This window comes from Lithobates pipiens, unplaced genomic scaffold, assembly GCF_037356315.1.
Source record: "Lithobates pipiens isolate NorthernLeopardFrog02 unplaced genomic scaffold, aLitPip1_a1.2 Scaffold_8, whole genome shotgun sequence".
In the NCBI taxonomy this organism is placed as follows: domain Eukaryota; kingdom Metazoa; phylum Chordata; class Amphibia; order Anura; family Ranidae; genus Lithobates; species Lithobates pipiens.
Genome location: NW_027507903.1, coordinates 249,089,673 through 249,113,939, shown reverse-complemented (window position 1 = coordinate 249,113,939; position 24,267 = coordinate 249,089,673). Strand labels below are relative to the sequence as shown.

Here is a 24,267-nt window from a genome sequence, read left to right as displayed (position 1 = left end):
GTTAGTATTGCCGATAGGCGTTCATTCACCATAATCCAAGACAGTTTTGATTTGAGCAAATAAAAGGGTATTGCTGGTGACCTCCACGATTTAGCTATAGAAACCCTTGCCGCCACAAATATGAAAGCTATAAGCGTGCTCATTGGCCTCGATGCCCCTTCCACGGGGCGCCCCAGCAGCGCCTGCAACGGTGACTTCCGAAGGTTCACTCGGGTCAAAGAATAAATAAAATTGTACGTGCGTATCCAGAACCTACGCACCTTGGGGCATGACCACCATATGTGGTACATGGTCCCCTCCGCATTGCAACCTCTGAAGCACCGCGGGGACGCCCCCAGAGCAAAAGTAGCCACTCGAGCTGGAACCATATACCACCTCAATAACACCTTATAGTTTGCTTCAATCAAAGAAGTATTAATAAGAGCTCTAGATGCATTTTGTACTATCTTGTTCCATTCCTCCATTTGCAAGGTGCACTGCATATCTCTTTCCCATCTCTCCATATAAGGCAACTTCTGAGAGGTCGGGAACAAGATAGTATATATCATGGAGATATGACTCTTGTGGTTGTCGTACGTCCTGCAAACGGTTTCCATTGGGGTATATGTAGTGAGATCAGAAGTGCGACTTAATGTTGCCAGAAAGTGCGCTATCTGAGTAAAGCGAAAGAACTCCGACCTCGGGAGCTGATATCTATCCTGTAAGGATACTCGTGACAAAGCCCCTTTATGGTCGCATAGATCAGCTATACGCAGCAAGCCTTTATTAGTCCACCATAAAAAATCCTGAGGCCGTAAACCCGGGGCGAACAGAGGATTATTAAGCAGAGGGGCTAACGGAGCATGCCCAGATCTAAAGGCGTGGGTGGTCGACAATCTATCCCACAAATTTAGAGAGTAGGACAGGGTCGGACTCATCACCTTGGGTCTATCCTTTGCTTTCATCCAGATTAAATGACTAATCTCCCTTCCAGGGAATTGGGAGGATTCCAACATCATCCAGAGTGGTTTATCATGGCGTGTATGGAACCGAATTAATTGTGATAACACTGCTGCCTGGTGGTATTTAAACAGATCCGGCATGCCCAGGCCACCCCTCGCTTTGGGTGTATACATTGTTTGTCTGTTCACCCTAGGTCTACCCTGTCCCCATACATAATCTAATAATTTAGCCTGAAATTTCTGGAGCTCTCGCCTATCAATAGAAATCGGGAGAGTCCTGAATAGGTAAAGCACCTTAGGAAGAACTGTCATCTTAACGGAGTACAACCTGCCAAACCATGACGGGGGGCTATTCGACCAACGTTTAAGATCTGCAGTTATTTTGTTGAACAGTGGAGGGAAATTATGTTTGTAGAGCGTGGTCAGAGATGGGGTCAGCACAATACCCAAATAGGGCAAAGACTTATCTTGCCATTGAAAGGGGAAGGAGCTCCGTACTGCTCGGGCTATATGGGGTTGTAAGGACACGTCAAGAGCTTGGGATTTAGAGTGATTCACCCGTAAACCTGTAAATGATGTGAACTGCTGTAATACCACATGGAGATTGGGCAGGGAAGTAACTGGAGAGGAGAGGAGCAATAGTATATCATCCGCAAACATTGCGCATTTATGTTCCCGACCCCCACTCGTGACTCCCATTATGTCCGGATGTTCACGGATCTTGATGGCCAGTGGCTCTAGGGCCAGGATAAATAAAAGGGGAGACAGAGGACACCCCTGGCGGGTCCCTCTGTGAATGCAAATGTTTGGTGAGTGATGGCCTTTAATTACTAGTGATGCCGTGGGGCCTTCGTAAATCATTTTTAGTGTAGTCAAGAAGCTGGGTCCAAAGCCGTATTTGCTCAAGATAAAAAATAAGTAATCCCATGACAAAGAATCGAACGCCTTGTGCAGGTCGAGGGAAACCAGCAATGCACCCCTCCGTCCCCCCCCGTCCCATCCCGAGTTCAAAGCTGTGATAATATCAATGATACGTCTAGTCTGGTCTGGGGCCTGTCTAGTGGGGACAAACCCCGACTGATCCGGATGAATGTACTCCGCCAAAAATCCACTCAGCCGTGTGGCCATTATCTTCGTCAGCAATTTGAGGTCTACATTAATCAAAGATATGGGACGATAGTTCGCGCAGTCACCATGGTCTTTGTTCGGTTTCGGTATAACATGTATATAAGCCCGGTTCTCATGTGGAGGTAGAGGGGATCCCCTTCGCAGGTCATTGTAGAAAGAACAGAGATGTGGGGTCAGAATCTCTCTAAACTTGCGGTAATAGTGGCCCGAGAGGCCATCAGGGCCTGGAGATTTTGACGGGTTCATGGATTTGATGGCCGCCGCAATTTCTCCCTCAGTAAACTCTGCCTCCAACAGTTCTGCGTGTTCCTTAGACAATGTGGGGAGTTGTAAATCCCGCAAGAATGTTCCCGCTTCCTGCGCCTCAAAGTCCTTGGGAGATTCGTACAGCTTAGAATAGAATGCATGAAATTCTTCCATTATAAGCTGCGGGTTTTGGGAAGTTTGGCCATTCCGCAATCTCAGTTTAGGAGGCGCTGGGTTAAAAGGTCTGGGATTAAGTTTCCTAGCTAGTAAAGTGTTAGGTTTATCCCCAAGGGAGTAAAACCGGTGCCTATTCCAGCGGACGTACTTTTCCGCTTTAGTCGTGAGGCTCATATTCAGAGCCAATCGCGCCATGTCTATCTGTGTTCTAAGGTCGGTTTGTGGTTTTAGTTTTTGTGCCCGGGTCAAGTCTAGTAACTCCCTCTCCTGCTGCTTTATCACCTTATCCCGTTCCCTTTTGCTTCTAGCCGACAACTGTATCAAGGTCCCCCTAATCGTGGCCTTGTGGGCCGCCCACACCGTGGATGGGGAGGTGTCCGAATAGGGATTGTCTTGAAAGTATTGACGCAATGTGTTTTCTATTTCAACGACAAGGCGTGGATCATTCAAGAGGGACTCATTTAATCTCCAGGACGATGAACGTGGCTTGGCCCATAAACCTGTAAGAGTTGCTTGAACCATAGAATGATCAGACCATGCCACAGGGATAATTTTTGACCCCAATACCTGCGGTAATAGAGGGGACAGAGTAAACAAGTGGTCGATACGGGAGTAAGTTTTGTGCACTGAAGAATAAAAGGTATATTCCCTAATAGAGGGGTGGATGTTCCTCCATAGGTCAATAAGGTCGTAGCTATGCAATAAGCGTGCTATTTCACAACTTTGTTTTGGGACGTGTTTCAGGATGGGTTTCTCCAGATTAGACCTATCCAGTATCCGATCCAGTGAGGTATTACTATCGCCCCCGAACACCACATGTCCCTCCACATGGGTCATTACCGTCCTCAACATGTCGCGAAAGAAGGGAAGTTGACCCACATTAGGGGCATAATAAGAGAGGAAGGTGACAGCTCTGTCATCAATCTTCCCAACCACCATGATGTATCTACCTTCCCTATCCTTCACAACATTAGTGGGGGTAAAAGGGACTCGTTTTGCAAAACATATGGCCACTCCCCTTTTCTTGTCAGGTCCACTAGATAGGTAAACTGTAGGGTATCTGGCATTCAGATACCTGGGGACTGAGGTCCGTGAAAAGTGCGTCTCCTGCAACATTAAAATATCCACCCCCAATTTATGATATTGATGGAACGCCTTCGCTCTTTTAGTTGGGGAATTCAAACCTTGTACATTATGTGTCCCCACCGAGTAGGTCGATTGGGGGTCATTTGTCATGGTAATTTGGCAGGTTGTACTCACTGTGCATCAACTGAAAGAATTCATCTCGAACGCCGTCAAAAGTATTCATACATATTCCCAGCCGGAGCCGGAGCGCATCCAAAGTAAGAGAAGTAGGAAAGGAGAGAGAAAAAAAAGAATAGTGTAAGTTAAAGGTATAACAACCAAAATAGAACTGCATATTCATTGTCGCCTCTTGGACGACAAGGTATCAAAATGGTAACCTAAAATAACCCGTGCACCGCCGAGCAGTACACCGACTAGGGAGCTAAGTCCCCCTTGTTCGTTGTGAAGTTGTCTCCACCAACAGTGTAAAGACAAGTTCACCACAAGTGGCGTGCGCCCTCCTCCGGCCCTGTATCTACATTAACTATGGAAAGGGTCCAACCAGGACAACACCAGAGTCAAGGCATCTGAAAATTATAGTAGGCAGCAATTAAATGGCAAAACCTCTAAGAGGTATAAACTCAAACTAGCCCGTATAGGCAACCCCCTCCCCCCCCCCCGAGCTCCAGTAGTAGGCTTATTAACCACACAGAAAAGGAAAAAAAAAAAAAAAAAAAACAAAAAAAAAAGGGGGGGGGAAGGGGGAGGGCCCCGGACCCCCAAGGCCTCAAAGCAAACCAAGTTCTTTCTTGCAAAGAAGTCCCTCTTGGGACTAAAGAAGAGTATGAGGTTTATCAAGTTCAGTCCAGTCAAGTAACCGATGGAGTCTTCCTAGCTCTGGATCTGCCCTGTTGGGACCACAAGGGGGATACCGGTCGACTCACTTCCATGGAGGCGTTGGGAGCCCCGGGCTCCAAAGGAAGCAAACCCAGATTCTGGAGTAACAGCTCACCAGAGTGGAAATCTGAGAAGAAGTGGGTTTTATTCTTGTAGGCAAATGTCAATCGGAATGGGAATGACCATCGATACTTTATACGGTGATCAATCAGATGATTCAGAAGCGGTTTCAACGACCTCCTCTTTTGAATTGTCGACTGGGCTAGGTCCGCAAAAATCTGGATCGGGTGCCCCGCTAGAGATATGTCACCCCTTTGTCTCGCCTCCATCATAAGTTTCTCTTTAATCCGGTAGTAGTGGGGTTTGACTATCACGTCTCGCGGAAGTCCATCTGGTCTGGGGGCCGTCAAGGCCCGGTGAACCCTATCCAATTCAAGTTGATGGGGGGAGATGTCTGGTATCAATTGTTTCATCAGAGCGTGTATAGAATCCTCCAAGTTCACCTCGGTTTCAGGGAGTCCGCGTACCCTAAAATTGTACCTGCGAGACCTATTCTCCAGGTCTTCTATCTTTGCGTTTGCCTGATCCAGCTGGTCCTGGAGAGATGTGATCATTCTAGAGTTTTGGTTCACTCTTTTCACAGTACCGTCCATTTTTGACTCAATAGTGTCCAGCCTCTCTCCAATATTTTGAAAGTCGTTCCTCATTCCCGTGGTGATTATAGTACATGCTTTGGACAGTTCTTGTTGTAGTAGAGCTGAAAATCTAGCTAGGAGGACCACGTCCCCTGAATAAGAAGCCGCCGGGGTGGGGTTCTGGCCAGGTCCGCTACTATTTTGACTCAACGCCACTTCAGCCAGCTCAGCCATCTGCCTATCTGTGGAGGAGGCTGGAGAGTCAGCGAACATAACACACTCAGGGGAGCCCGACCCAGGGGATAGTTGTCTTTGTGGAGAAAAGAGCTCATCTTGAGACTGGGATGAAAAGGGGTCCCTATGTACCTCAGCTCGGGTGACAATGCTGGCGTAAGATAATGTTTTCTGCTGGTACAGTTCTCCTCTGTTTACCATGTCTCCCCCCTCCTGCCCCTGAACAACTTGTAGGGAATTGTACTCCTGCAAGCAATCACCAGTCTCTGTATGCTGAGGTGGGGAGTGGGATCTCTGGGCAAGTAAACCTCCAAGGTCTGTGTCCTCTACCCCCTGTTGTCGCTCTTCTAGAGGGGCTGTGTGTAGCTGGATAGGTCCTGGACTGCCACGCTGCGTGTCTCCCCTCCCGGGCGCCATCTTGGCTCGCTGTGAGGCCTGCATGGAGCGGGACTTACGGGACTGCTGGAGATGCTGTTTATGGTTCGATCCGCTCCCCGCCGCCCTCCGCGGCATCCTCCGCTCCCGGTACCCTGCCTGCTGGTCAGGTATCGCTCCGATCGGCTCCCCCTGCTTCTTCTAGCTTCTTTCTGGCCGGAGGCTAGCGGAGCCCGATCAGAACATGTCCGATCTCGGCGCCTCGCGCATGCGCACTCTTGAAATTGTTTTTTAAAGGTGGCAGGGGTGATTCAAGATAGATGGAAAGCTGGCATCGACCCCAAAGTCAGGCTTAAAGTATGATAAAGTTTATGATAACTCAAAATATTCCATATTAAATAAAAGAGACACCTCCTCATTTTACAAGGTGTCGTAAAAGTTTGCATCCATAGGCATATTTTTTTTTTTTTTTTTTTTTTTTTTAAACAAAGAAACTTTTATTTCTGGTACATCAGGGTGAAGGCACATTTATACAGAGGAAAAATAGAGCAATGTATATACACATCTTACAGAGTCCGGCGTGTATTATATGTCTAAACACGATCAGCGATTGCATCAATTACAAGCAACGTGCAAGTACATATTATACAACTATCTAACTATATATTTTACAACTTATATAACTATCCGAGACTGTAACCTGACTGAGCGTGCATTATCTGGGGAAGGGTCAGACTTAAAGTATCGAGCTGGACCTCTGCTTGTCTCAGGACATGTCCAGAGGACTGCTTGTGTCTGGCTATACGATTTGAGAGTAGAATCTTGGCATGCATTTTGAAGGACTCCCACACCACCTCAGGCGAGGCTGACCCCCCGTTTGTGGTGAAGAAAAAGGCCAGCTCAGACTGTATATTATCAATATCTGGGAGTGCAGATAGCCAAAATAGGGGGGGCGTCCACATGTCAACCAAAGCCTAATATGGGGCGTGATCTGAGGGCCCCCGAGTTCCGTATCCCATGTCCAACAGCCGCGACAGCAAGGATGGAGTTATAAAAATATAATCTATTTCTATTGGGGCATCTATGTGGGTGTGCTCCTGAGCTGGGCTGTGTGTGTCCATGAACACACACCCCAGCTTGCCCACACCCCCACTCCTTCCCCACAGAATGACTGACAGCAGCAAGAGCCTTTGGCTCCCGCTGCTGTTAACGTAGCCTGTGGGAGCAGAAAGAGGGGAGAGAAGAGCTGCAGCCGGGGACAGCACTGGATTAATAGAGAACTCGGGTAATTGCTTAGAGGCATGGGGGAGCTAGGACAGGTAGGGGGACATTTTTTTACCTTATAGCAAGAAACGCATTAGTGTAAAATATGGTTTTGATTTAGCACTGCTTAAGAAGACACTACTGTATATATTAAAAATGGTGAAGCTTGATTAAGTGACTAGCAGGGTATGCCAGTGAAGGGAAGAATGAGACAGGGTGTGACAAGTAATATTAAGGAGCCTGGCAGCAGGATCTTGTATTTATTGGAGAAGGGACAGTTGAGTCTATGGAAGGCAAAGCATAAGGAAATTGCAAATGTTAAAGTTTTATCTGATGAAAGGCAGGAATTCAGGTCTTTTTTGCAAATTCTTCACACTGTAATTACTGTTTGATTTATAAAGCAAGTCATTTTAGTTTTTGTAAATGAACAGGTCTTTTCTATTTATTTTTCACATTACATAGTTTATAAGGTTGAAAATAGGACAGAGGTCCATCCAGTTCAACCTAGGTGTGGGTGTGTGAATGTGTAATTTTTATTCTCTAACAATTCCTATAGCCCTGTGCATTCTGTTTCTGAGGAAAACAAAACATTTTTGAAGTTGTCAACTCTCTCAGCTAGTACCACTTCCTGGGGGGGAGGGACTTAAACTTTTTTTTATAGCTCTAACAATAAAGAACCCTTTCCAAAATCTAAGGTAAAACCTCTTTTCATCCAACCTCAAATCTTGGCCAGATGTCCTCTTTAGGAGCCTTAGACTAAACAGTTTATTACAGTTACTAAAGTCGCCTTTGATATATTTGTACATTGTAATTACTGCATATCCCCTCTTAACCACTTGAGGACCGCCGTATTGCCATTGTACGTCAGCACAATGGCACAGGCAGGCATAATCACGTACATCTACGTGATTGCCTTCCAGCGGGTGGGGGGTCCGATCGGACCCCCTCCCGCTGGTTACGGCGGTCCGATTCGGTCCAGGAGCGCTCCGTGATGAGGGGATGGCCGTTGGTTTTCGGCCACCCCCTCTGGATCGCTCCTGGCCAATGAGAAGCTTCCTCCCCTGTGTATTGTTTACACAGGAAGGAGGAAGTGATGTCATTCTCCTCGGGGCGGTCTTTTTGACCGGACTACGAGGAGAACAGTAAAAGTAAGTGTGCACCAACACTACACTGACATGTAGGTACACACAGGCACACAAACCCCCCCCGATCCCCCCCCCCGATCGCCCCCCCGCCCCCCCTCCCCCCCCCCAGTCACAGTGTCACTGATTGCATTGATCATTTCTTTACTGATCAATGCATTCAGTGTCAGTTGTGACAGTAAAAACTGTCAGGACAGTTAGTGTTAGGTCCAGGGTAGCCCCCTATCACCCCCCAATAAAGATTTAACCCCCTGATTGCCCCTAGAGTTAACCCTTTCACCCCCTTTTGCCAGTGTCACTAAGCGATCATTTTTCTGATCGCTGCATGTGTCGCTAGTGTCGCTAGGTAGCTAGTTATTTTTTTAGGTTCACCGCCAGGTTTTTATATCGCTAGGTACCCCGATATACTACCCAATAATGTTTTTAACCCCCTGATTGCCGCTAGTTAACCCTTTCACCCCCTTTTGCCAGTGTCACTAAGCGATCGTTTTTCTGATCGCTGCATTAGTGTCGCTACAGTCGCTAGGTAGCTAGTTATTTTTTTAGGTTCACCGCCAGGTTTTTATAGCGCTAGGTACCCCGATATACTACCCAATAATGTTTTTAACCCCCTGATTGCCGCTAGTTAACCCTTTCACCCCCTTTTGCCAGTGTCACTAAGCGATCATTTTTCTGATCGCTGCATGTGTCGCTAGGTAGCTAGTTATTTTTTTAGGTTCACCGCCAGGTTTTTATATCGCTAGGTACCCCGATATACTACCCAATAATGTTTTTAACCCCCTGATTGCCGCTAGTTAACCCTTTCACCCCCTTTTGCCAGTGTCACTAAGCGATCGTTTTTCTGATCGCTGCATTAGTGTCGCTACAGTCGCTAGGTAGCTAGTTATTTTTTTAGGTTCACCGCCAGGTTTTTATAGCGCTAGGTACCCCGATATACTACCCAATAATGGTTTTAACCCCCTGATTTCCGCTAGTTAACCCTTTCACCCCCTTTTGCCAGTGTCACTAAGCGATCATTTTTCTGAACGCTGCATCAGTGTCGCTAGTGTCGCTAGGTAGCTAGTTATTTTTTTAGGTTCACCGCCAGGTTTTTATAGCGCTAGGTACCCCGATATACTACCCAATAATGGTTTTAACCCCCTGATTGCTGCTAGTTAACCCTTTCACCCCCTTTCACCAGCGATCACAGTATAAGTGTCACTGGTGACGCTGGTTAGCCAGTTAGTTATTTAGGTTCCCCGTCAGGTTTTTATATAGCGCCAGGGACCCCCATATACTACCTAATAAAAATTTGAACCCCCTGATTGCCCCTAGTTATCCCTTTCACCACTGATCACTGTATAAGTGTTACGGGTGACTCTGGTTAGTTTGTTTTTTATAGCATTTTATATTCAAATCCGGAAGGCAGTGCTTGGTTTTCGGGGTCCCGTACGTGGCTAGGCTCCCAAAAAGTCCCCCACATGTGGTATCCCCGTACTCGGGAGAAGCAGCAGAATTTATTTTGGGGTGTAATTTGACTTCTGCCCATAGCATGTGTGAGCAATATATCATTTAGTGACAACTTTGTGCAAAAAAAAAAAAGTTTGTAATATTCCCGCAACTTTTGGCAAAATATAAAATATTCCATGGACTCAACATGCCTCTCAGTAAATAGCTTGGGGTGTCTACTTTCCAAAATGGGGTCATTTGGGGGGGTTTTGTGCTATTTTGGCATTTTATGGCCTTCGAAACTGTGATAGGTAGTGAGGAGTTAAATGAAAAAATTTGCACCCTTAGAAATCCTGAAGGTGGTGATTGGTTTTCGGGGTGCCGTGCGCGACTAGACTCCCAAAAAGTCCCACACATGTGGTATCCCCGTACTCGGGAGAAGCAGCAGAATGTATTTTGGGGTGCAATTCCACATATAACCATGGCATGTGTGAGCAATATATCATTTAGTGACAACTTTTTGTAAAAAAAATTTTTTTTTTTTTTTTTTGTCATTATTCAATCCCTTAGGACAAAAAAAATAAATATTCAATGGGCTCAACATACCCATCAGCAATTTCCTTGGGGTGTCTACTTTCCAAAATGGGGTCATTTGGGGGGGATTTGTACTGCCCTGCCATTTTAGCACCTCAAGAAATGAGATCGGCAGTCATAAATTAAAAGCTGTGTAAATTCCAGAAAATGTACTCTAGTTTGTAGACGCTATAACTTTTGCGCAAACCAAAAAATATTCGCTTATTGACATTTTTTTCACTAAAGACATGTGGCTGAATAAATTTTGCCCTCAATGTATGACTAAAATTTAGTTTATTCGATTTTTCTTATAACAAAAAGAAGAAAATATCTTTTTTTTTCAAAATTTTCCCTCTTTTTCCATTTATATCGCAAAAAAAAAAAATCGCAGAGGCAATCAAATACCATCAAAAGAAAGCTCTATTTGTGGGAAGAAAAGGACGCAAATTTCGTTTGGGTGCAATATTGCATGACCGCGCAATTACCAGTTAAAGCAGCGCAGTGCGAAATTGCAAAAAGACCTCTGGTCCTTAAGGTATTTATTGGTCCGAGGCTGAAGTGGTTAAGCGCCTCTTCTCCAGAGTGAATAACTGTCATCTATGTAATTGATCCTCATAGCTGAGGTCCTCCACCCCCCTTATTCGTTTTTTTCTTTTTAGTTTTGGATACAGAAGGTACGGGCTAAAACCCATGTTTATTTTTTTCTCCCTGTGTCCCGTTTGTGAAATTTCTCCAGTTCCTGTAACAAAAATGCAACAGAAAGTGTGAGGATAGGGGAATTCCTCCCTTAGACATTTGTCATTGGAACAAGTGTCCCCAGTGAAACACTTTTTACTGGCGCATCATGGCAGCATACATGTGGGTTGTGGCTCTGCCCCCACAACCTGATAGGACTGGTTAACTATAAATCAAAGACAGACTCGGCTCACAGCATTCTCCTTTTTTCCCCTCACCTGATCAGGACTGGAATCGCAAGGTATCCCTTACCAGTTGTCGCCCCAGTCAGGTTAACCCTCTCCTGGGTGGAAGTCCTTCCTGTACAGCCTCTAAATGAGCTATATGGTTGGAGCCCCATTCTGGTGGTCTGGGGGGCATATGTCAGCCTCTCCTGGGTGGAAGTCCTTCCTTTACATTCTCTAAATGAGCTATATGGTTGGAGCCCCATTCTGGTGGTGAAGGCTTCTCAAAGAAAGCTTTAACCACTTGCTTACTGGGCACTTAAACCCCCCTCAGTCCCAGACCAATTTTCAGCTTTCAGCGCTGATGCACTTTGAGTGACAATTACGCGGTCATACAACACTGTACCCAAATGAAATTTTTATCATTTTTTTCCCACAAATAGAGCTTTCTTTTGGTGGTATTTAGTTACAGCTCGGAGTTTTATTTTTTGCTAAACAAACAAAAAAAGATGCAAAAAAAAAAAATCATGTTTTAATAGTTTGTTATAAAATTTTGCAAACGGGTCATTTTTCTCCTTCATTGAAGTGCGCTGATTAGGCGGCACTGATAGGCTGCATTGGTGGGCACTGATGGGCTGCATTGGTGGGCACTGATGGGCTGCATTGGTGGGCACTGATAGGCTGCACCGGTGGGCACTGATAGGCATAGTTAAGGCGGCACTAATAGGCACAGATAAGGCGGCACCGATGGGCACAGATAAGGCGGCACTGATGGGCAAAGATGGGCACAGATAAGATGGCACGGATGGGTGGCACGGATAAGTGGCACAGATGGGTGGCACGGATGGGCACTGATAGGTACCACAGATAGATGGGACTGATGGGCACTGATAGGTGGCACTGATAGGTGGCTCTGATAGGTGGCACTGCTGGGCACTGATGGGCGGCACTGCTGGGCACAGATGGGCGGCACTGCTGGGCACTGATGGGCGGCACTGGGGTGCAGCACCTTTGAGGCAGATTGGGTGGCACTGTGGGTGGCACTGTGGGGTGGCACTGTGGGTGGCACTGTGGGTGGCACTGTGGGTGGCACTGTGGGCACTATGGGCACTGACGGGGGGCACTTACTTTTGCTTTTATTTTATTTCAGGATGGCACTGCGGGAGGCAGGTGGGCACAGGCAGGTGGCAGGTGGTCCCTTGTATTGATGGCCGTGATCGGGACTGATGTCCCGATCACGGCCGCCGGCGATCGGCTTTTTTTTTCTCTCCTCGCGCTGTCAGCGCGAGGAGGAATAATAGCCGATTACCGGCTCCGTTCTATCACATGATCAGCTGTCATTGGCTGACAGCTGATCACGTGATAAGGGGTCGGGATCGACCCCTTATACGGATCGGTGATCAGGCGAGTCTCACGGACTCGCCGATCACAGAGCGCGCCGCGCACGCCCCTCAGGGGGCGCGCAGGCCGCTCGTAACCGGGACCACGTCAATAGACGTAGTCCCGGAAATGTAGGTCCGCGCTAATGCCGTAATTTGGCAATAGCGCGGATCTGTAGTGGTTAAACAAGCTTTGACGTAAGTGACAGCGTTTCCTTTTACTTTCCATACGCCTTTTACTTCTTTCTCTGTGTTATGGGCGTTTGCCATTTCCAAGATGGCTGCAACAATGCAAGTATACTCTGAGCATGAGAGACAGTAAGTGATGCAGCCTCTGTGTATCCTGGCTAGAGCTTTCCATGTTGGTGATCTAAACAGGCTCAGGCAGTGATGTCATCGCTAGTGGCAAATGTGAGCTCTAAATGGTTTTATGGCATTTCTTTCGGCAACAAATGGTGGAGCTCTATACTCATGCATGCTGGATGCTTATGTGGTCATTGTTTGCAGGTATGTTTCCCTTTTTATGGCTTTCAATTGTGTTTTTTCCCCATCTCCTTTTCAATGCTTGCTCTGGGATGACTGTGTTAGGGCTTGGTTTCCACTAGTGTGACTTGTTACTGCAAAGTTGCATGACAAGCCGTACTCCATGATTTCTAATGAGTCCGTTCATATCTGTGTTCATAGACCTTAAGAATATAACAGGCATTGCTCCAAGTCGCATCACATTTTTGACATAATCATGCGACTTTCAGGTCACAATAGTGGAGACCTAGCATTATTCTGTTCTTCATTTCAATCTGCTGCTTTGCTCTGTTTCTATGGAAAATGCTGTCCAGTCAGAACACCCATTGCCTTTAAGGTATAGGGATTAAGTAAGTAGTGAGGATGGAGAAAAAGAGAGCCAATATCTATAGTCCTGTAAGGACTACAAGATGGAGGGAGCCTTCTGACGGTCAAGACAAGTCACCATATAAGAACAGACATCGAGGCAATGTTGATTAAATCTCATCACCTCACCCCTCATTATCATTGTTCCCCGTTTACAAACATCACAAATTATCGCATTTATTGTGGAAAGTCATTGCCTGCCAAGCTAGTGTGTCAAATGAACAAGCACTATACAGCCGTGCAAGAACCTCAAGATGAAAAGAGCCTGCTAAAATCCAGAACAGTCACTGTTCAAAGCGCAGACATACAGGCAACATCAATGTCATCATCTCACATCTCCTTTTGTTTGCTCCCTGTTTACAAACACCACGGATTATCAGCCCTAATGGTCGCTGCATTCGTGGTGGAAAGTCAGCTTGACAAGCTACAGTGCATAAATTGCCTAGCACCTCCAACCAGAACTACCACTGCAAGGACCTCAAGATGAAGAGAGCCTGCTAAAGCCAGAATAGTCACCATTCAAAGTGCAGACATACAGGCAACATTGATTAATGTCATCATCTCACATCTCCTTTTGTTTGCTCCCCGTTTACAAACACCACAGATTACCAGCCCTAATGGTTGCTGCATTTGTGGTGGGAAATCATCGCTTGACAAGCTACAGTGCATAAATTGCCTAGCGCTTCCAACCAGAACCAGTAGGTGGTGTCCAAATAGGAAACCTTGCACAAGCTTTGAAGATTGCCCAAAAGAGATTTTTTTGCAAGGGCAGCTAAGGACGCAATTGCCTGGGTTGAAATGGAGGAAACTCTCCACAAGGTTAAAAAGTACTAATTTCCTTCACTGAACTAACTGAAAGAGTTAATCCGGGAACAATTGAAGGGGTCAGAGGAAAATGCCCTCATAAACAGGCTGTCAAAACTGTATACCCTGAAAAAGCAAGAGGTCAACCTGCTGCAGTCTCCTCCAATGATGGATGCATCATGAATGTAGCTGGCAAGACATGTCACATTCAAGGAGGCTCTAGTCCGAAAATTTGATCTAGATCTGAAGTGCTCCTACTTACTGTAGCATCTGCAGGTACTGGCACATCAGCAATAACCAGCCCATGTGCTGAATGAGTCTAATGGGAGTGGTTTCATAATTGTCAGCCAGCTGGGAAAGTGACAGGGTCTGCATCCCTTTAGACGTGATTCCCTATTGGGAGTATCTTATCAAAAGTGACATTTTTATTGCAGTGGATGCCAAAAAAATCTGACTTTTATCTTGACGCAGACTTCTGGTAAAATCAGTGAACCAGTCTTACAAACAGGAAAATTGCAGCCTTGCAGATTGAAAAAGTGGAGTAACCCTTTAAATAAGCCCGCCTGGAAGAAGTAAATAGACAAGGTGGTAACAGCTTTGTAAGAGCTGAAATTGGCGGCATACTCTGTGGTGGATGTGTCAGACGTCAATTGATGTTTTTCAAGAGCGGTGTTTCCCGCGGTCACGGCAAGGAGTGCATTATGGCTGAAGCCATGGTTGGTGGATCCCGCAAAAAAAAAAATGGTGCAAGACACCAGGACACAGATCCAATCTATTCGGGAGTAGACTGGATACAGCCATCTCAAGGGTGACCATTAGTGGGTCAGGGCGAATATCATCTGACAAAAAACAGAAAATTCAAAGGTCCAGCATAAAGGTGGCGACTCCCAAGTAGACACCAGGAGGCACAATCCTACAGGCGGGGAAGAGATTAGTAAACTAACTGGAGAAGTACCCAATCTTCATTATCGGAGCCTTAAAGATCTAAGGATCCTATCCTAGGAGTACAGCAGAAGTCCCTTTTAAGGGTGCACTAATCCAGGGGGTGGCTGTGCAAAGCTTTACGCACACACCTGGAGGGAAAACCTTCAGGATCAATGGGCCATATCAGCTATATTGGCGTGACATTAGTGGAAGTTTAAGGGAGGTCTGCCTTTCTGGTACAATCATTTTTTATCGAAAAAGTATAGCATGACAAACTCACCCATGCAGGGGCATAATTTAATGAGCATAACGATCATATAACATTGACAGGTGGGAAGTTTACCTTTTCAAACTCTTCCAGTCAGCAAGGCTACCAGAGTTGATGGAAAAGTAAAAAAATTTTGTTCCAGTTTGTAGCTGGATCAACAAAAAAAAAAAGCAATCGTTAAGGTTCTGGATACCCAGAGGAGATGAGGATTTGGTTCTCCTCTGTTCCTAGTAAAAAATAAAAATAAAAACCAGGTAATCTGTGCCCAGTGCAATGTTAAAAAAATAAAATAAAAATAAAAATTTGACACACAGCATAGGAAGTTAGAGTTGTGCAAGATGGAAAACCTCCAATCAATTATATTATTCATAAATCTGGGAGGCTGGATTATCCTGTAGGTTTATCAGACACCTACTTGTCCCAATTCATCCTCAATTCCTCTACCAGTTCCTCTCCTTCGGTCTGTACATCTCACCCAGGGCATTCACAAAGGTCTTACTGTCTGCAATAGCGACAGGAAAAATTCAGTAGAACTTACATAGGGGAATTTCCATCCTCTGACAGAGAAAGCCAAAGGTGCATTGGGAGTGAAGTCTCTTCCAGCAGAATAGTGCCGGAGTATCCTTTGTTCTTCGTAACTGACCAATTTTTTTCAGATGGAACATTATCACACCAGACTCCAGCTAAAAAGGTTGGGGGACTCATTTCAAAGACCAGGCTGCTTAAGGTCATGGGGTGTTAAGCTTATGAGGAATAGTATTGAATTTTCTTGAACCAAGTAGTGTTCAAAGCACTTCTGTCATTCACTCCTTTTAGCAAGAGGAGCAAGATTTGTATTATGCCTAGACAACAGTGGAAGGGTAGAATCCTTAGGCTGTCAGTGGAGCTTCCTGTATCAAAAATGGCAAATATACAGTTTTTGGCTTAGGAGGCTCTAGTGTCTCTCTCTCTCCTGCTCATAAGCATTGCATTGCTACTGCCGCTTCCAGTGATGATTGATTCGCTCTCTCATGGACAGTTTTGCCATCCTGCTCTAAGAGACTATTTTTGATGGCATGGAAGTTGAGAGGCAGTGGCTACCAGGTCAATTATGCTCAGTGAAGGTAGTGCCTACGTTGTGTCAATCCAGAGAGGTCTTCATGAATAAGATTTACCTAAGAATATGGGAAAATGATGCAGATCTCACACAGCAAAGCGTGGAGTCCTTTATCACCTAAACCAGCCAAGGTTCCACAGTTCTTACAACTGGGGCTGAACAAGGGCCTAGGTTCAAATATGTTTAAACCTCAAAGTTCAGCTTTGTCTGCACTGCAGAGGTCAAGGAGTCCTTAACCCTTTAGTGATGCAATCCTTAAAAGGCTTGCATGATGTTATAGGCCTCACAGGAAACCATTGTTCCCTATGTGGAACTGGCTTATGGTAAACATTTCTATCAAGGCCTCATTTCTATTCTACTGAACTGACTACACTCTGCAAACCCTAAAGACCATATTTCTGGTTGCTACAACCTCTGTGAAGGATGTCAGAACTGCAGACTTTGTACTCAAGGAGCCACACTTAACATTTTACCCAGACAGAACAGAATAGTCATAAAACTCCAGACTGCTTTTATCCATGGGGTGTCTTTCTCCTTCCAATTTAACCAGGAAGTAAATTTGCCATCTTTCTTGGTTGAGTAAGAGAACCACATTCCCTGGATGTTGAGCTAACGCTGGTGGCCTGCTTGGCAGCTACCATTTCATTCAGGAAAGCTGAAATATGTTCTTGCTTCAGGCGTGGCCTAAGGCAGGGTCAGTCAGCATCAACATGCTCAGTCACCTCCTAGATTATTAAGACAATTAAAAGAGCCTACTCTTCAAGGCCTTCCGGTTTCCAAGGTCTTCAGAGCACATTTAACTAGGGCAGTGCCAGCTCTGTGGACAGCTCAGCACTGAGTCTCCTGAGGTATTTGAAAGTCAGCAATATGGTCCTCCCAGGACACCTTCATTAAACTTTTTAATAGGTGAACCCGGCTTGCGACAGATGCCCACCCAAATGTTGAGAGTTACAGAGAATGCTGTGAGCCGAGGCTGCCTTTGATTTATAGTTAACCAGTCCTATCAGATTGTGGAGGCGGAGCCACAACCCATATGTATGCTGCCATTAAGATGCACCAGGAATGGAAAATTACGGAAAGGTGAGCATACAATTTTCCATTTTCTCACTTCTTGTTCCGATGAAATCGCAAAATGTTGGATTTCCCATTTTCCATTTTATGTGTTGGTGACAATGGACACACAAAGAGGGTAAGGATTGTGTTATCTGACAGCTCATATGGATTTTGTCTATGAAACAGGAGCATTGGTAGGTTTGTGAAAGACCTGGGGCACCCAGAGGAGAGCAATGAGGCAGTAGACAAAGCGCGCTCCACCATATATTATTGTGAAACTGGGAGTAGCTTAAAATGGGCATGATTAAATAAAACCTGTACCTACTCACGGGTATGCATGTTGCACATATGCCACACATCTTAAACCTATAAAATATGATTTAATTACTGTGCCAAAGTAAGAAAACAACAGGCACCTACTAAACTCACCATAATCACAAAAAAATGACCTCTTCCATTATGTATGCTTTTATGCACACAACCTACCTTAAAGAAGAACATTGTTAAAACACTGACTATTTAGCAACCAGCAACTGTTGAAACAATAAATACTTTGGTCAGGAGTATGTAATGTACTTGCAAAATATAGCATAAAGCTTGTTAGACTCAGAAGTATAAAATGTGGAATGGACAGGAGTATGTTATATACAGTGCAGTTCAGAAGACATAGGGCTTAGGAGTATGTAACATACAGAATGCAGGGTTCTGGGATACTTACAGAGCACAGGAGTATGTAACACACAGGTCTCAGGAGTACATAAAGTACAGAGCGCATGGTTTAGTAGTGCATAACACACAGAGTGCATAGACAGCAGGGCTCCAAAGTTTGTAATGCATAGAGAGCAGGACCCCGGAGTGCATAATGCATAAAGCGCAGGACTCAGGAGAGCGCAAGGCTCAGAAGGGATTAAGGCACAGAATGCAAGGCTCAGAAGCAGCGGTGGCTGGTGGTATATTTTATGGGACCGGCAGCAAACAGTGCACCCACAGCCCGGCACTCACCCCATCTATGGCGCGGCAGCGCTTCCCTCCTGGCAATGGACAACGACTTCCCCTGCATCTTCTTGGCATCATCTCACTGCATGTCTCATGACCCGCTTCCTGATTGGCCGAGAGGAGAATCAGGAAAACAATAGTGAATATTCATTCACTTTTGTCACACAACTGGGTGGGCTCGGGGTGTAGTGCTCTGCACCCGGAACCCACCCTTTTTTTGAAGCCTATTAGAGCCTCTGGCTCTAATCACATGCGTCCAGCATCCTGCATGTAGATTGGAGGCCGGATGCGTGGATAGGGCAGCACCCATGTACCCTGCATTACGGACCGCCACTGCTCAGGAGTGCATAATGTGAAAAGCGCAGGCTCAGGAGTGGGCAGCACACAGAGCACAGGGGTCAGGAGGGCCTAATGTACACAGCACAGGGGTTAGGAGTGCATGATGTACAGGTTGCAGAGGCCAAGAATGTCTAATGCACAGAGCACAGGTGTCAAGAGTGCAGGGATTAGGAATAGGTGATGCAACTACAGTGGGGATGGAAAGTATTCAGACCCCCTTAAAATTTTCACTATTATATTGAAGCCATTTGCTAAAATCATTTATGTTCATTTTTTCCTCATTAATGTACACACAGCATCCCATATTGACATAAAAACACAGAATTGTTCACATTTTTGCAGATTTATTAAAAAGAAAAACTGAAATATCACATGGTCCTAAGTATTCAGACCCTTTGCTGTGATACCCATATATGCTGTCAGGTGCTGTCCATTTCATCTGATCATCCTTGAGATGGTTCTACGCCTTCATTTGAGTACAGTTGTGTTTGATTATACTGATTGGACTTGATTAGGAAAGCCACACACCTGTCTGTATAAGACCTTACAGCTCACAGGGCATGTCAGAGCAAATGAGAATCATGATGTCAAAGGAACTGCCTAAACAGCTCAGAGACAGAATTCTGGCAAGGCACAGATCTGGCCAGGGTTACAAAAAAATTTCTGCTGCACTTAAGGTTCCTAAGAGCACAGTGGCCTCCATAATCCTTAAGTGGAAGATGTTTGGGATGACCAGAACCCTTCCTAGAGCTGGCCGTCTGGCCAAACTGAGCAATCGGGGGAGAAGTACCTTGGTGAGAGAGGTAAAGAAGAACCCAAAGGTCACTGTGGCTGAGCTCCAGACATGCAGTCGGAAGGTGGGAGAAAGTTGTAGAAAGTCAACCATCACTGCAGCCCTCCACCAGTCGGGGCTTTATGGCAGTGGCCCGACGGAAGCCTCTCCTCAGTGCAAGACACATGAAAGCTTGCATGGCATTTGCTAAAAAACACCTGAAGGACTCCAAGATGGTGAGATATAAGATTCTTTGGTCTGAGACCAAGATAGAACTTTTTGGCCTTAATTCTAAGCTGTATGTGTGGAGAAAACCAGGCACTGCTCATCACCTGTCCAATACAGTCCCAATAGTGAAGCATGGTGGTGGCAGCATCATGCTGTGGGGGTGTTTTTCAGATGCAGGGACAGGACGACTGGTTGCAATCAAGGGAAAGATGAATATGGCCAAGTACAGGGATATCCTGGACGAAAACCTTCTCCAGAGTGCTCAGGACCTCAGACTGGGCGGAAGGTTTACCTTCCAACAAGACAATGACCCTAAAGAGGAAGTAAACCCTGATGAGTTTACTTCCTCTTTCATTCCCTGCAAAGGCAAAGCATAATGGACTACTATGCATCGCATAGTAGTCCATTATGTGTCACTTACCTGACACAGGAGCCAGCGAAGTCACCGCTGTCCCCTGTAGTCCGGCGCATCCATATTCTCGGTGGGGTCTCGCTGCTCCGCCGCTGTCATTCGGGTGGAAAGGCGCGATGACGTCACAGCATCTTCATCGTTGACGCGTGCGCCGTAGACAGCTGTCGCTGTATTTTAGTAAATATCTCCTAAACCGTGTAGGTTTAGGAGATATTTCTTGGACCTACAGGTAAGCCTTAATCTAGGCTTACCTGTAGGTCAAAGTGTGTTGTAAGGGTTTACAACCACTTAAGCACACACCTAAAATGTCGAAGGTGTGGCTTCACAACTCTGTGACTGTTCTTGAATGGCCCAGCCAGAGCCCTGACTTAAACCCAATTGAGAATCTCTGGAGAGACCTAAAAAGTCCACCAATGTTTACCATCCAATTTGAAATTCTGTGTTTTTCTGTCAATATGGGGTTCTGTGTGTACATTAATGAGGAGAGAAAATGAAAAATGATTGTAGCAAATGGCTGCAATATAACAAAGAGTGAAACATTTAAGGGGGCCTGAAAACTTTCCGTCCCCACTGTATACCAAATAATAACTCCTCCCGGTACTAATCTCCCCAGTGCCCCAAGTACAAGATCCCCCAACACAATCCTCCTCACTAAAGATCCCCTCCCCCCCACTACAGACCTCTCATCTATGCTCCTCTCAGCTGTGTCATGTGACACTGCATGTTAGAGCTGAGAAGGAGCTTAGGGATTCCTGCTTCAGCTCTGAATTGCTGCAGCACATGCCTCTGGTGCCCAGTGCTACACATGCTATGAAAATCAAAGAATATTAAATAACTTTCTGTGTAGTCAATTACCAACAATCCGTTCTTTCATTTTGACAGCTGTAATCTGATTGGAGGCTGTGTAAAGTGCAGGTTCATATGGATATGATTCAAACTGATTGTAACTAACGATTTACACTATGGTTTGCTTCTTTGTTTTACAGGCTGAATATTATTATGAGTTTTTGTCTCTTCGCTCCCTGGACAAAGGAATCATGGCTGATCCAACTGTAAATATACCATTACTGGGCACTATTCCACACAAGGCTTCAGGTTTGTCACCTTCAGTGCATTTTGCAAATTGTCTATTTTATCTATTTTTTTTGTTTGTGCCACTTTGTAGTCAACAAACAGCTGCACAGACTTTCGGTATCTGCCATGTCTTCATTGTCTACCGTGATGGATTTATAAAATGGCAGAACAAATATCACAGATACACAGAAAGTACTACTATTTATAAGATTATCAATTACCTTAATTAGGCATTCATTTAGGCCTTTATGGTGATGTTGTGTACATGGAGTAACCTTTAGGGCAGCCCATTTCATTTAGGGTTTCTCCAGAGATTTCTAGGGGTTCCTCGGGCAATAAGCAATTTCTGCCTCCCAGAAAAGTAACCACTGACACCAGTGGACTTTTTAGCTATCTGTAAGTGGCATTCTTTCAACTAATCCACAGTGTAAGTAGCCTTCTTCCCACTGACTACCAGTGTAATGGCTCTGCTTCTCACTGACCATTAGTATATGGGGACCGTTTCCTCCAGTTACCACTCTGGACTGTACATGATGGTCAACAAATAAAAATGACAGTCCTTATCCCACTGAACATCACTGTAAAGGGGCTTTTTTCACTTACCACTAATATAAGTGGGTACATTACACCAATGTGTAGGGACACTTCACCACTGACCAACAATGTAAGTAATCATTTTTTCATTGTAAAGGAACTGTACAATTTTTACAGTCTGCATTTCTTTTCTGAACATGATTAATTTCTGTTTAATTTTATTCTATTTCATGGGTTCTTCGATGTTTAAAAGGTATAGAAAGGCTGCTTGTAGATATGAATTAACAGATATGAGTAGAAGCAGAGGAAGACTGACAATAGTGGGCGTAGGATGTGCTGCTACAACTGCATTACCTGCAACTGGGGAGATCTGTTTTAAGTCTATTTTAAGTGAGCATATAGTTTGAGTTATTGTTGCATTGTTTACCTTTAAGAATTTTTCTAATATGACTTTTGCATTTTTTAAAAGCATTAATGAGGGAATTTTTTATTTCACTACCAAGATAAGTTATCAGTTGCAGTGGATGTGCATTGTCCTCAGTGTGTCAGCTGCCTTTTAAGTTGGGTACACACAGCATTTTTTCTTTTTTTTACAACCCAGTGGGTCGAACTGTCAGCTTCGGTTGGAGATGCTGTACTATCTGAAGTTAGTACAGCAATCTTCCCCGCTGAGCTGTTGTGTTCTGACAGGGGGACCCCCCTCCCCCACCAGAACACTCCGATCAGCACTCTCTGCCATTGGCTGAGAGCGCTGATTGGGAGTTGGTCGGCTGCTGGTTTTCAAGCATGCACGTCTAAACGGAGCCTGTCGGACAGACCGACATACACACAGGCCGAGTGTTGGCTGTTTTCTTTTTCAACTGGCCGATGTCATCAGACATTCGGGCCATGTGTACATGTGTCTTGCATTTCAAAGATGAGCAGTTAAGCACAACCACAGTGTATAACTGAAAAACAGGAATCAGAGCCTGTCTATGTAATTAGCAAAGATTGTTGCCTTACGTACCAACATACATAATGATAAACTATACATAGAAACAGCATTTTTAAAACTGTTAAACAACAACATGCTGATTTCTCCTAAATTTAAATCTAAAAAGAAAGGACTATGTATTTCCTTTAACTGCATCCCATTCTACATCTTAACTATGAGTACAAATGCAAGTACTCTGATAAAAAATGTTTAGATTATTAGTTTGCTGTTAACTGTTGAACTATCACTGTCAAGTGTATCATGTATTTAGAGTGATGTGTGGGCCCAATACACTGTAATCAGAACATGAATGACGTACTAATTATAGCCAAACAAACAGGATGAGGTTTTAGCCAATGTCTATTTTAACGGGAATAAGGAAAAGGTATTGGAAACTCATTTTATACCAACAAAAAGACTATAGGAATTCAACATCCATACATAAGAATCTGGATTCACTGGGTACTCAAAATGTATATACCATAAAAAAAAAAAAAAACTTGTATCCACATATGTGACTATTACAGAAAAATAGCAAAATACAAATTAATATTCCAAATTAAACAGATATGTACGTATATCCTCCAAAGGGAAAGTTGCAATACCACAATAGAGAATAATTTAATTGTATACGCATATAAAAACATTTAACACAACTAAAGTGAAACATCAGGAAAAAAAAGTAAAAGTTACTGTAGATTGGGCCAATCTAGTTACTGCTAATGATTGGTCTCTTACATCTGGAGGATTGCTGAGGGTGCTAAATTTCTCAGTTATATTTCATGCCGGATGCACAATGAGCTTTTAATCTTCTAAACACCGCTGTGACTTCCCATCTTGTACAATGTTCATAGGGGGTATGCAGCTTGTCCATTTAGAAAACCTCTTAACAAATTTTCCTAATTGAAGAGTTATACCATTTCCCTACTGGGATATATGTATAAATGTAAATTCTGTATTATTCACTACAGTACCAATTCTGCACTGTAATTCAAAGATTGTATGGGCTAGTCTTGTAATTCAATGGGTGCTACATGTTTCAGAAAGACATATATACATTCTATCAATTGCAAGTTGTATTTTTGAAACACAATCTGTAGTTTTTTTGACTATGTACATGTCCATTGGTCTAATATTAACTGATTTCAAAATGGTGTGCACACACAGTGTATCAGTAGTTCTCAAATAGTCACTGTACCTTTATAATCCAATAAAGGAGCCATACTATTACCTTCAATGCCAATGCTGCAGTTGTAATACCATAATTGAATGGGGCTCTATTTGTAATCCACTGGCTGCAACTGGTTACAGAAAGGTTTCTACATGAATTCCAAGGCTTTCTAATGAAATGAAAAGGCATAGAGGTGGTTTACCATTTTTGTGGAGGAAAGAGTGCTGAGTAATAAACCACATAATATGTTTGTTTCAAATTGGCTGGAATTTTGTTGACTCACAATGAGTTCATGATTGTTATTTCGTTTAGATACAGGGTTCTGTTATGAACATTAAGTTTGCTCCTGCTTA

The 24,267-nt window shown here is 44.5% G+C and overlaps 1 protein-coding gene across 1 annotated transcript in view; it reads left to right on the top strand.

The window, feature by feature from the left end:
- WIF1 (Wnt inhibitory factor 1) overlaps window positions 1–24,267 on the top strand; it is a 153,293-nt gene that overhangs the window by 45,128 nt on the left and 83,898 nt on the right. Inside the window, exon 3 of the mRNA XM_077469847.1 lies at window positions 21,149–21,257. Within this exon, the coding sequence (XP_077325973.1) occupies window positions 21,149–21,257 (109 nt within the window). The remainder of the gene's footprint in view (window positions 1–21,148; window positions 21,258–24,267) is intronic.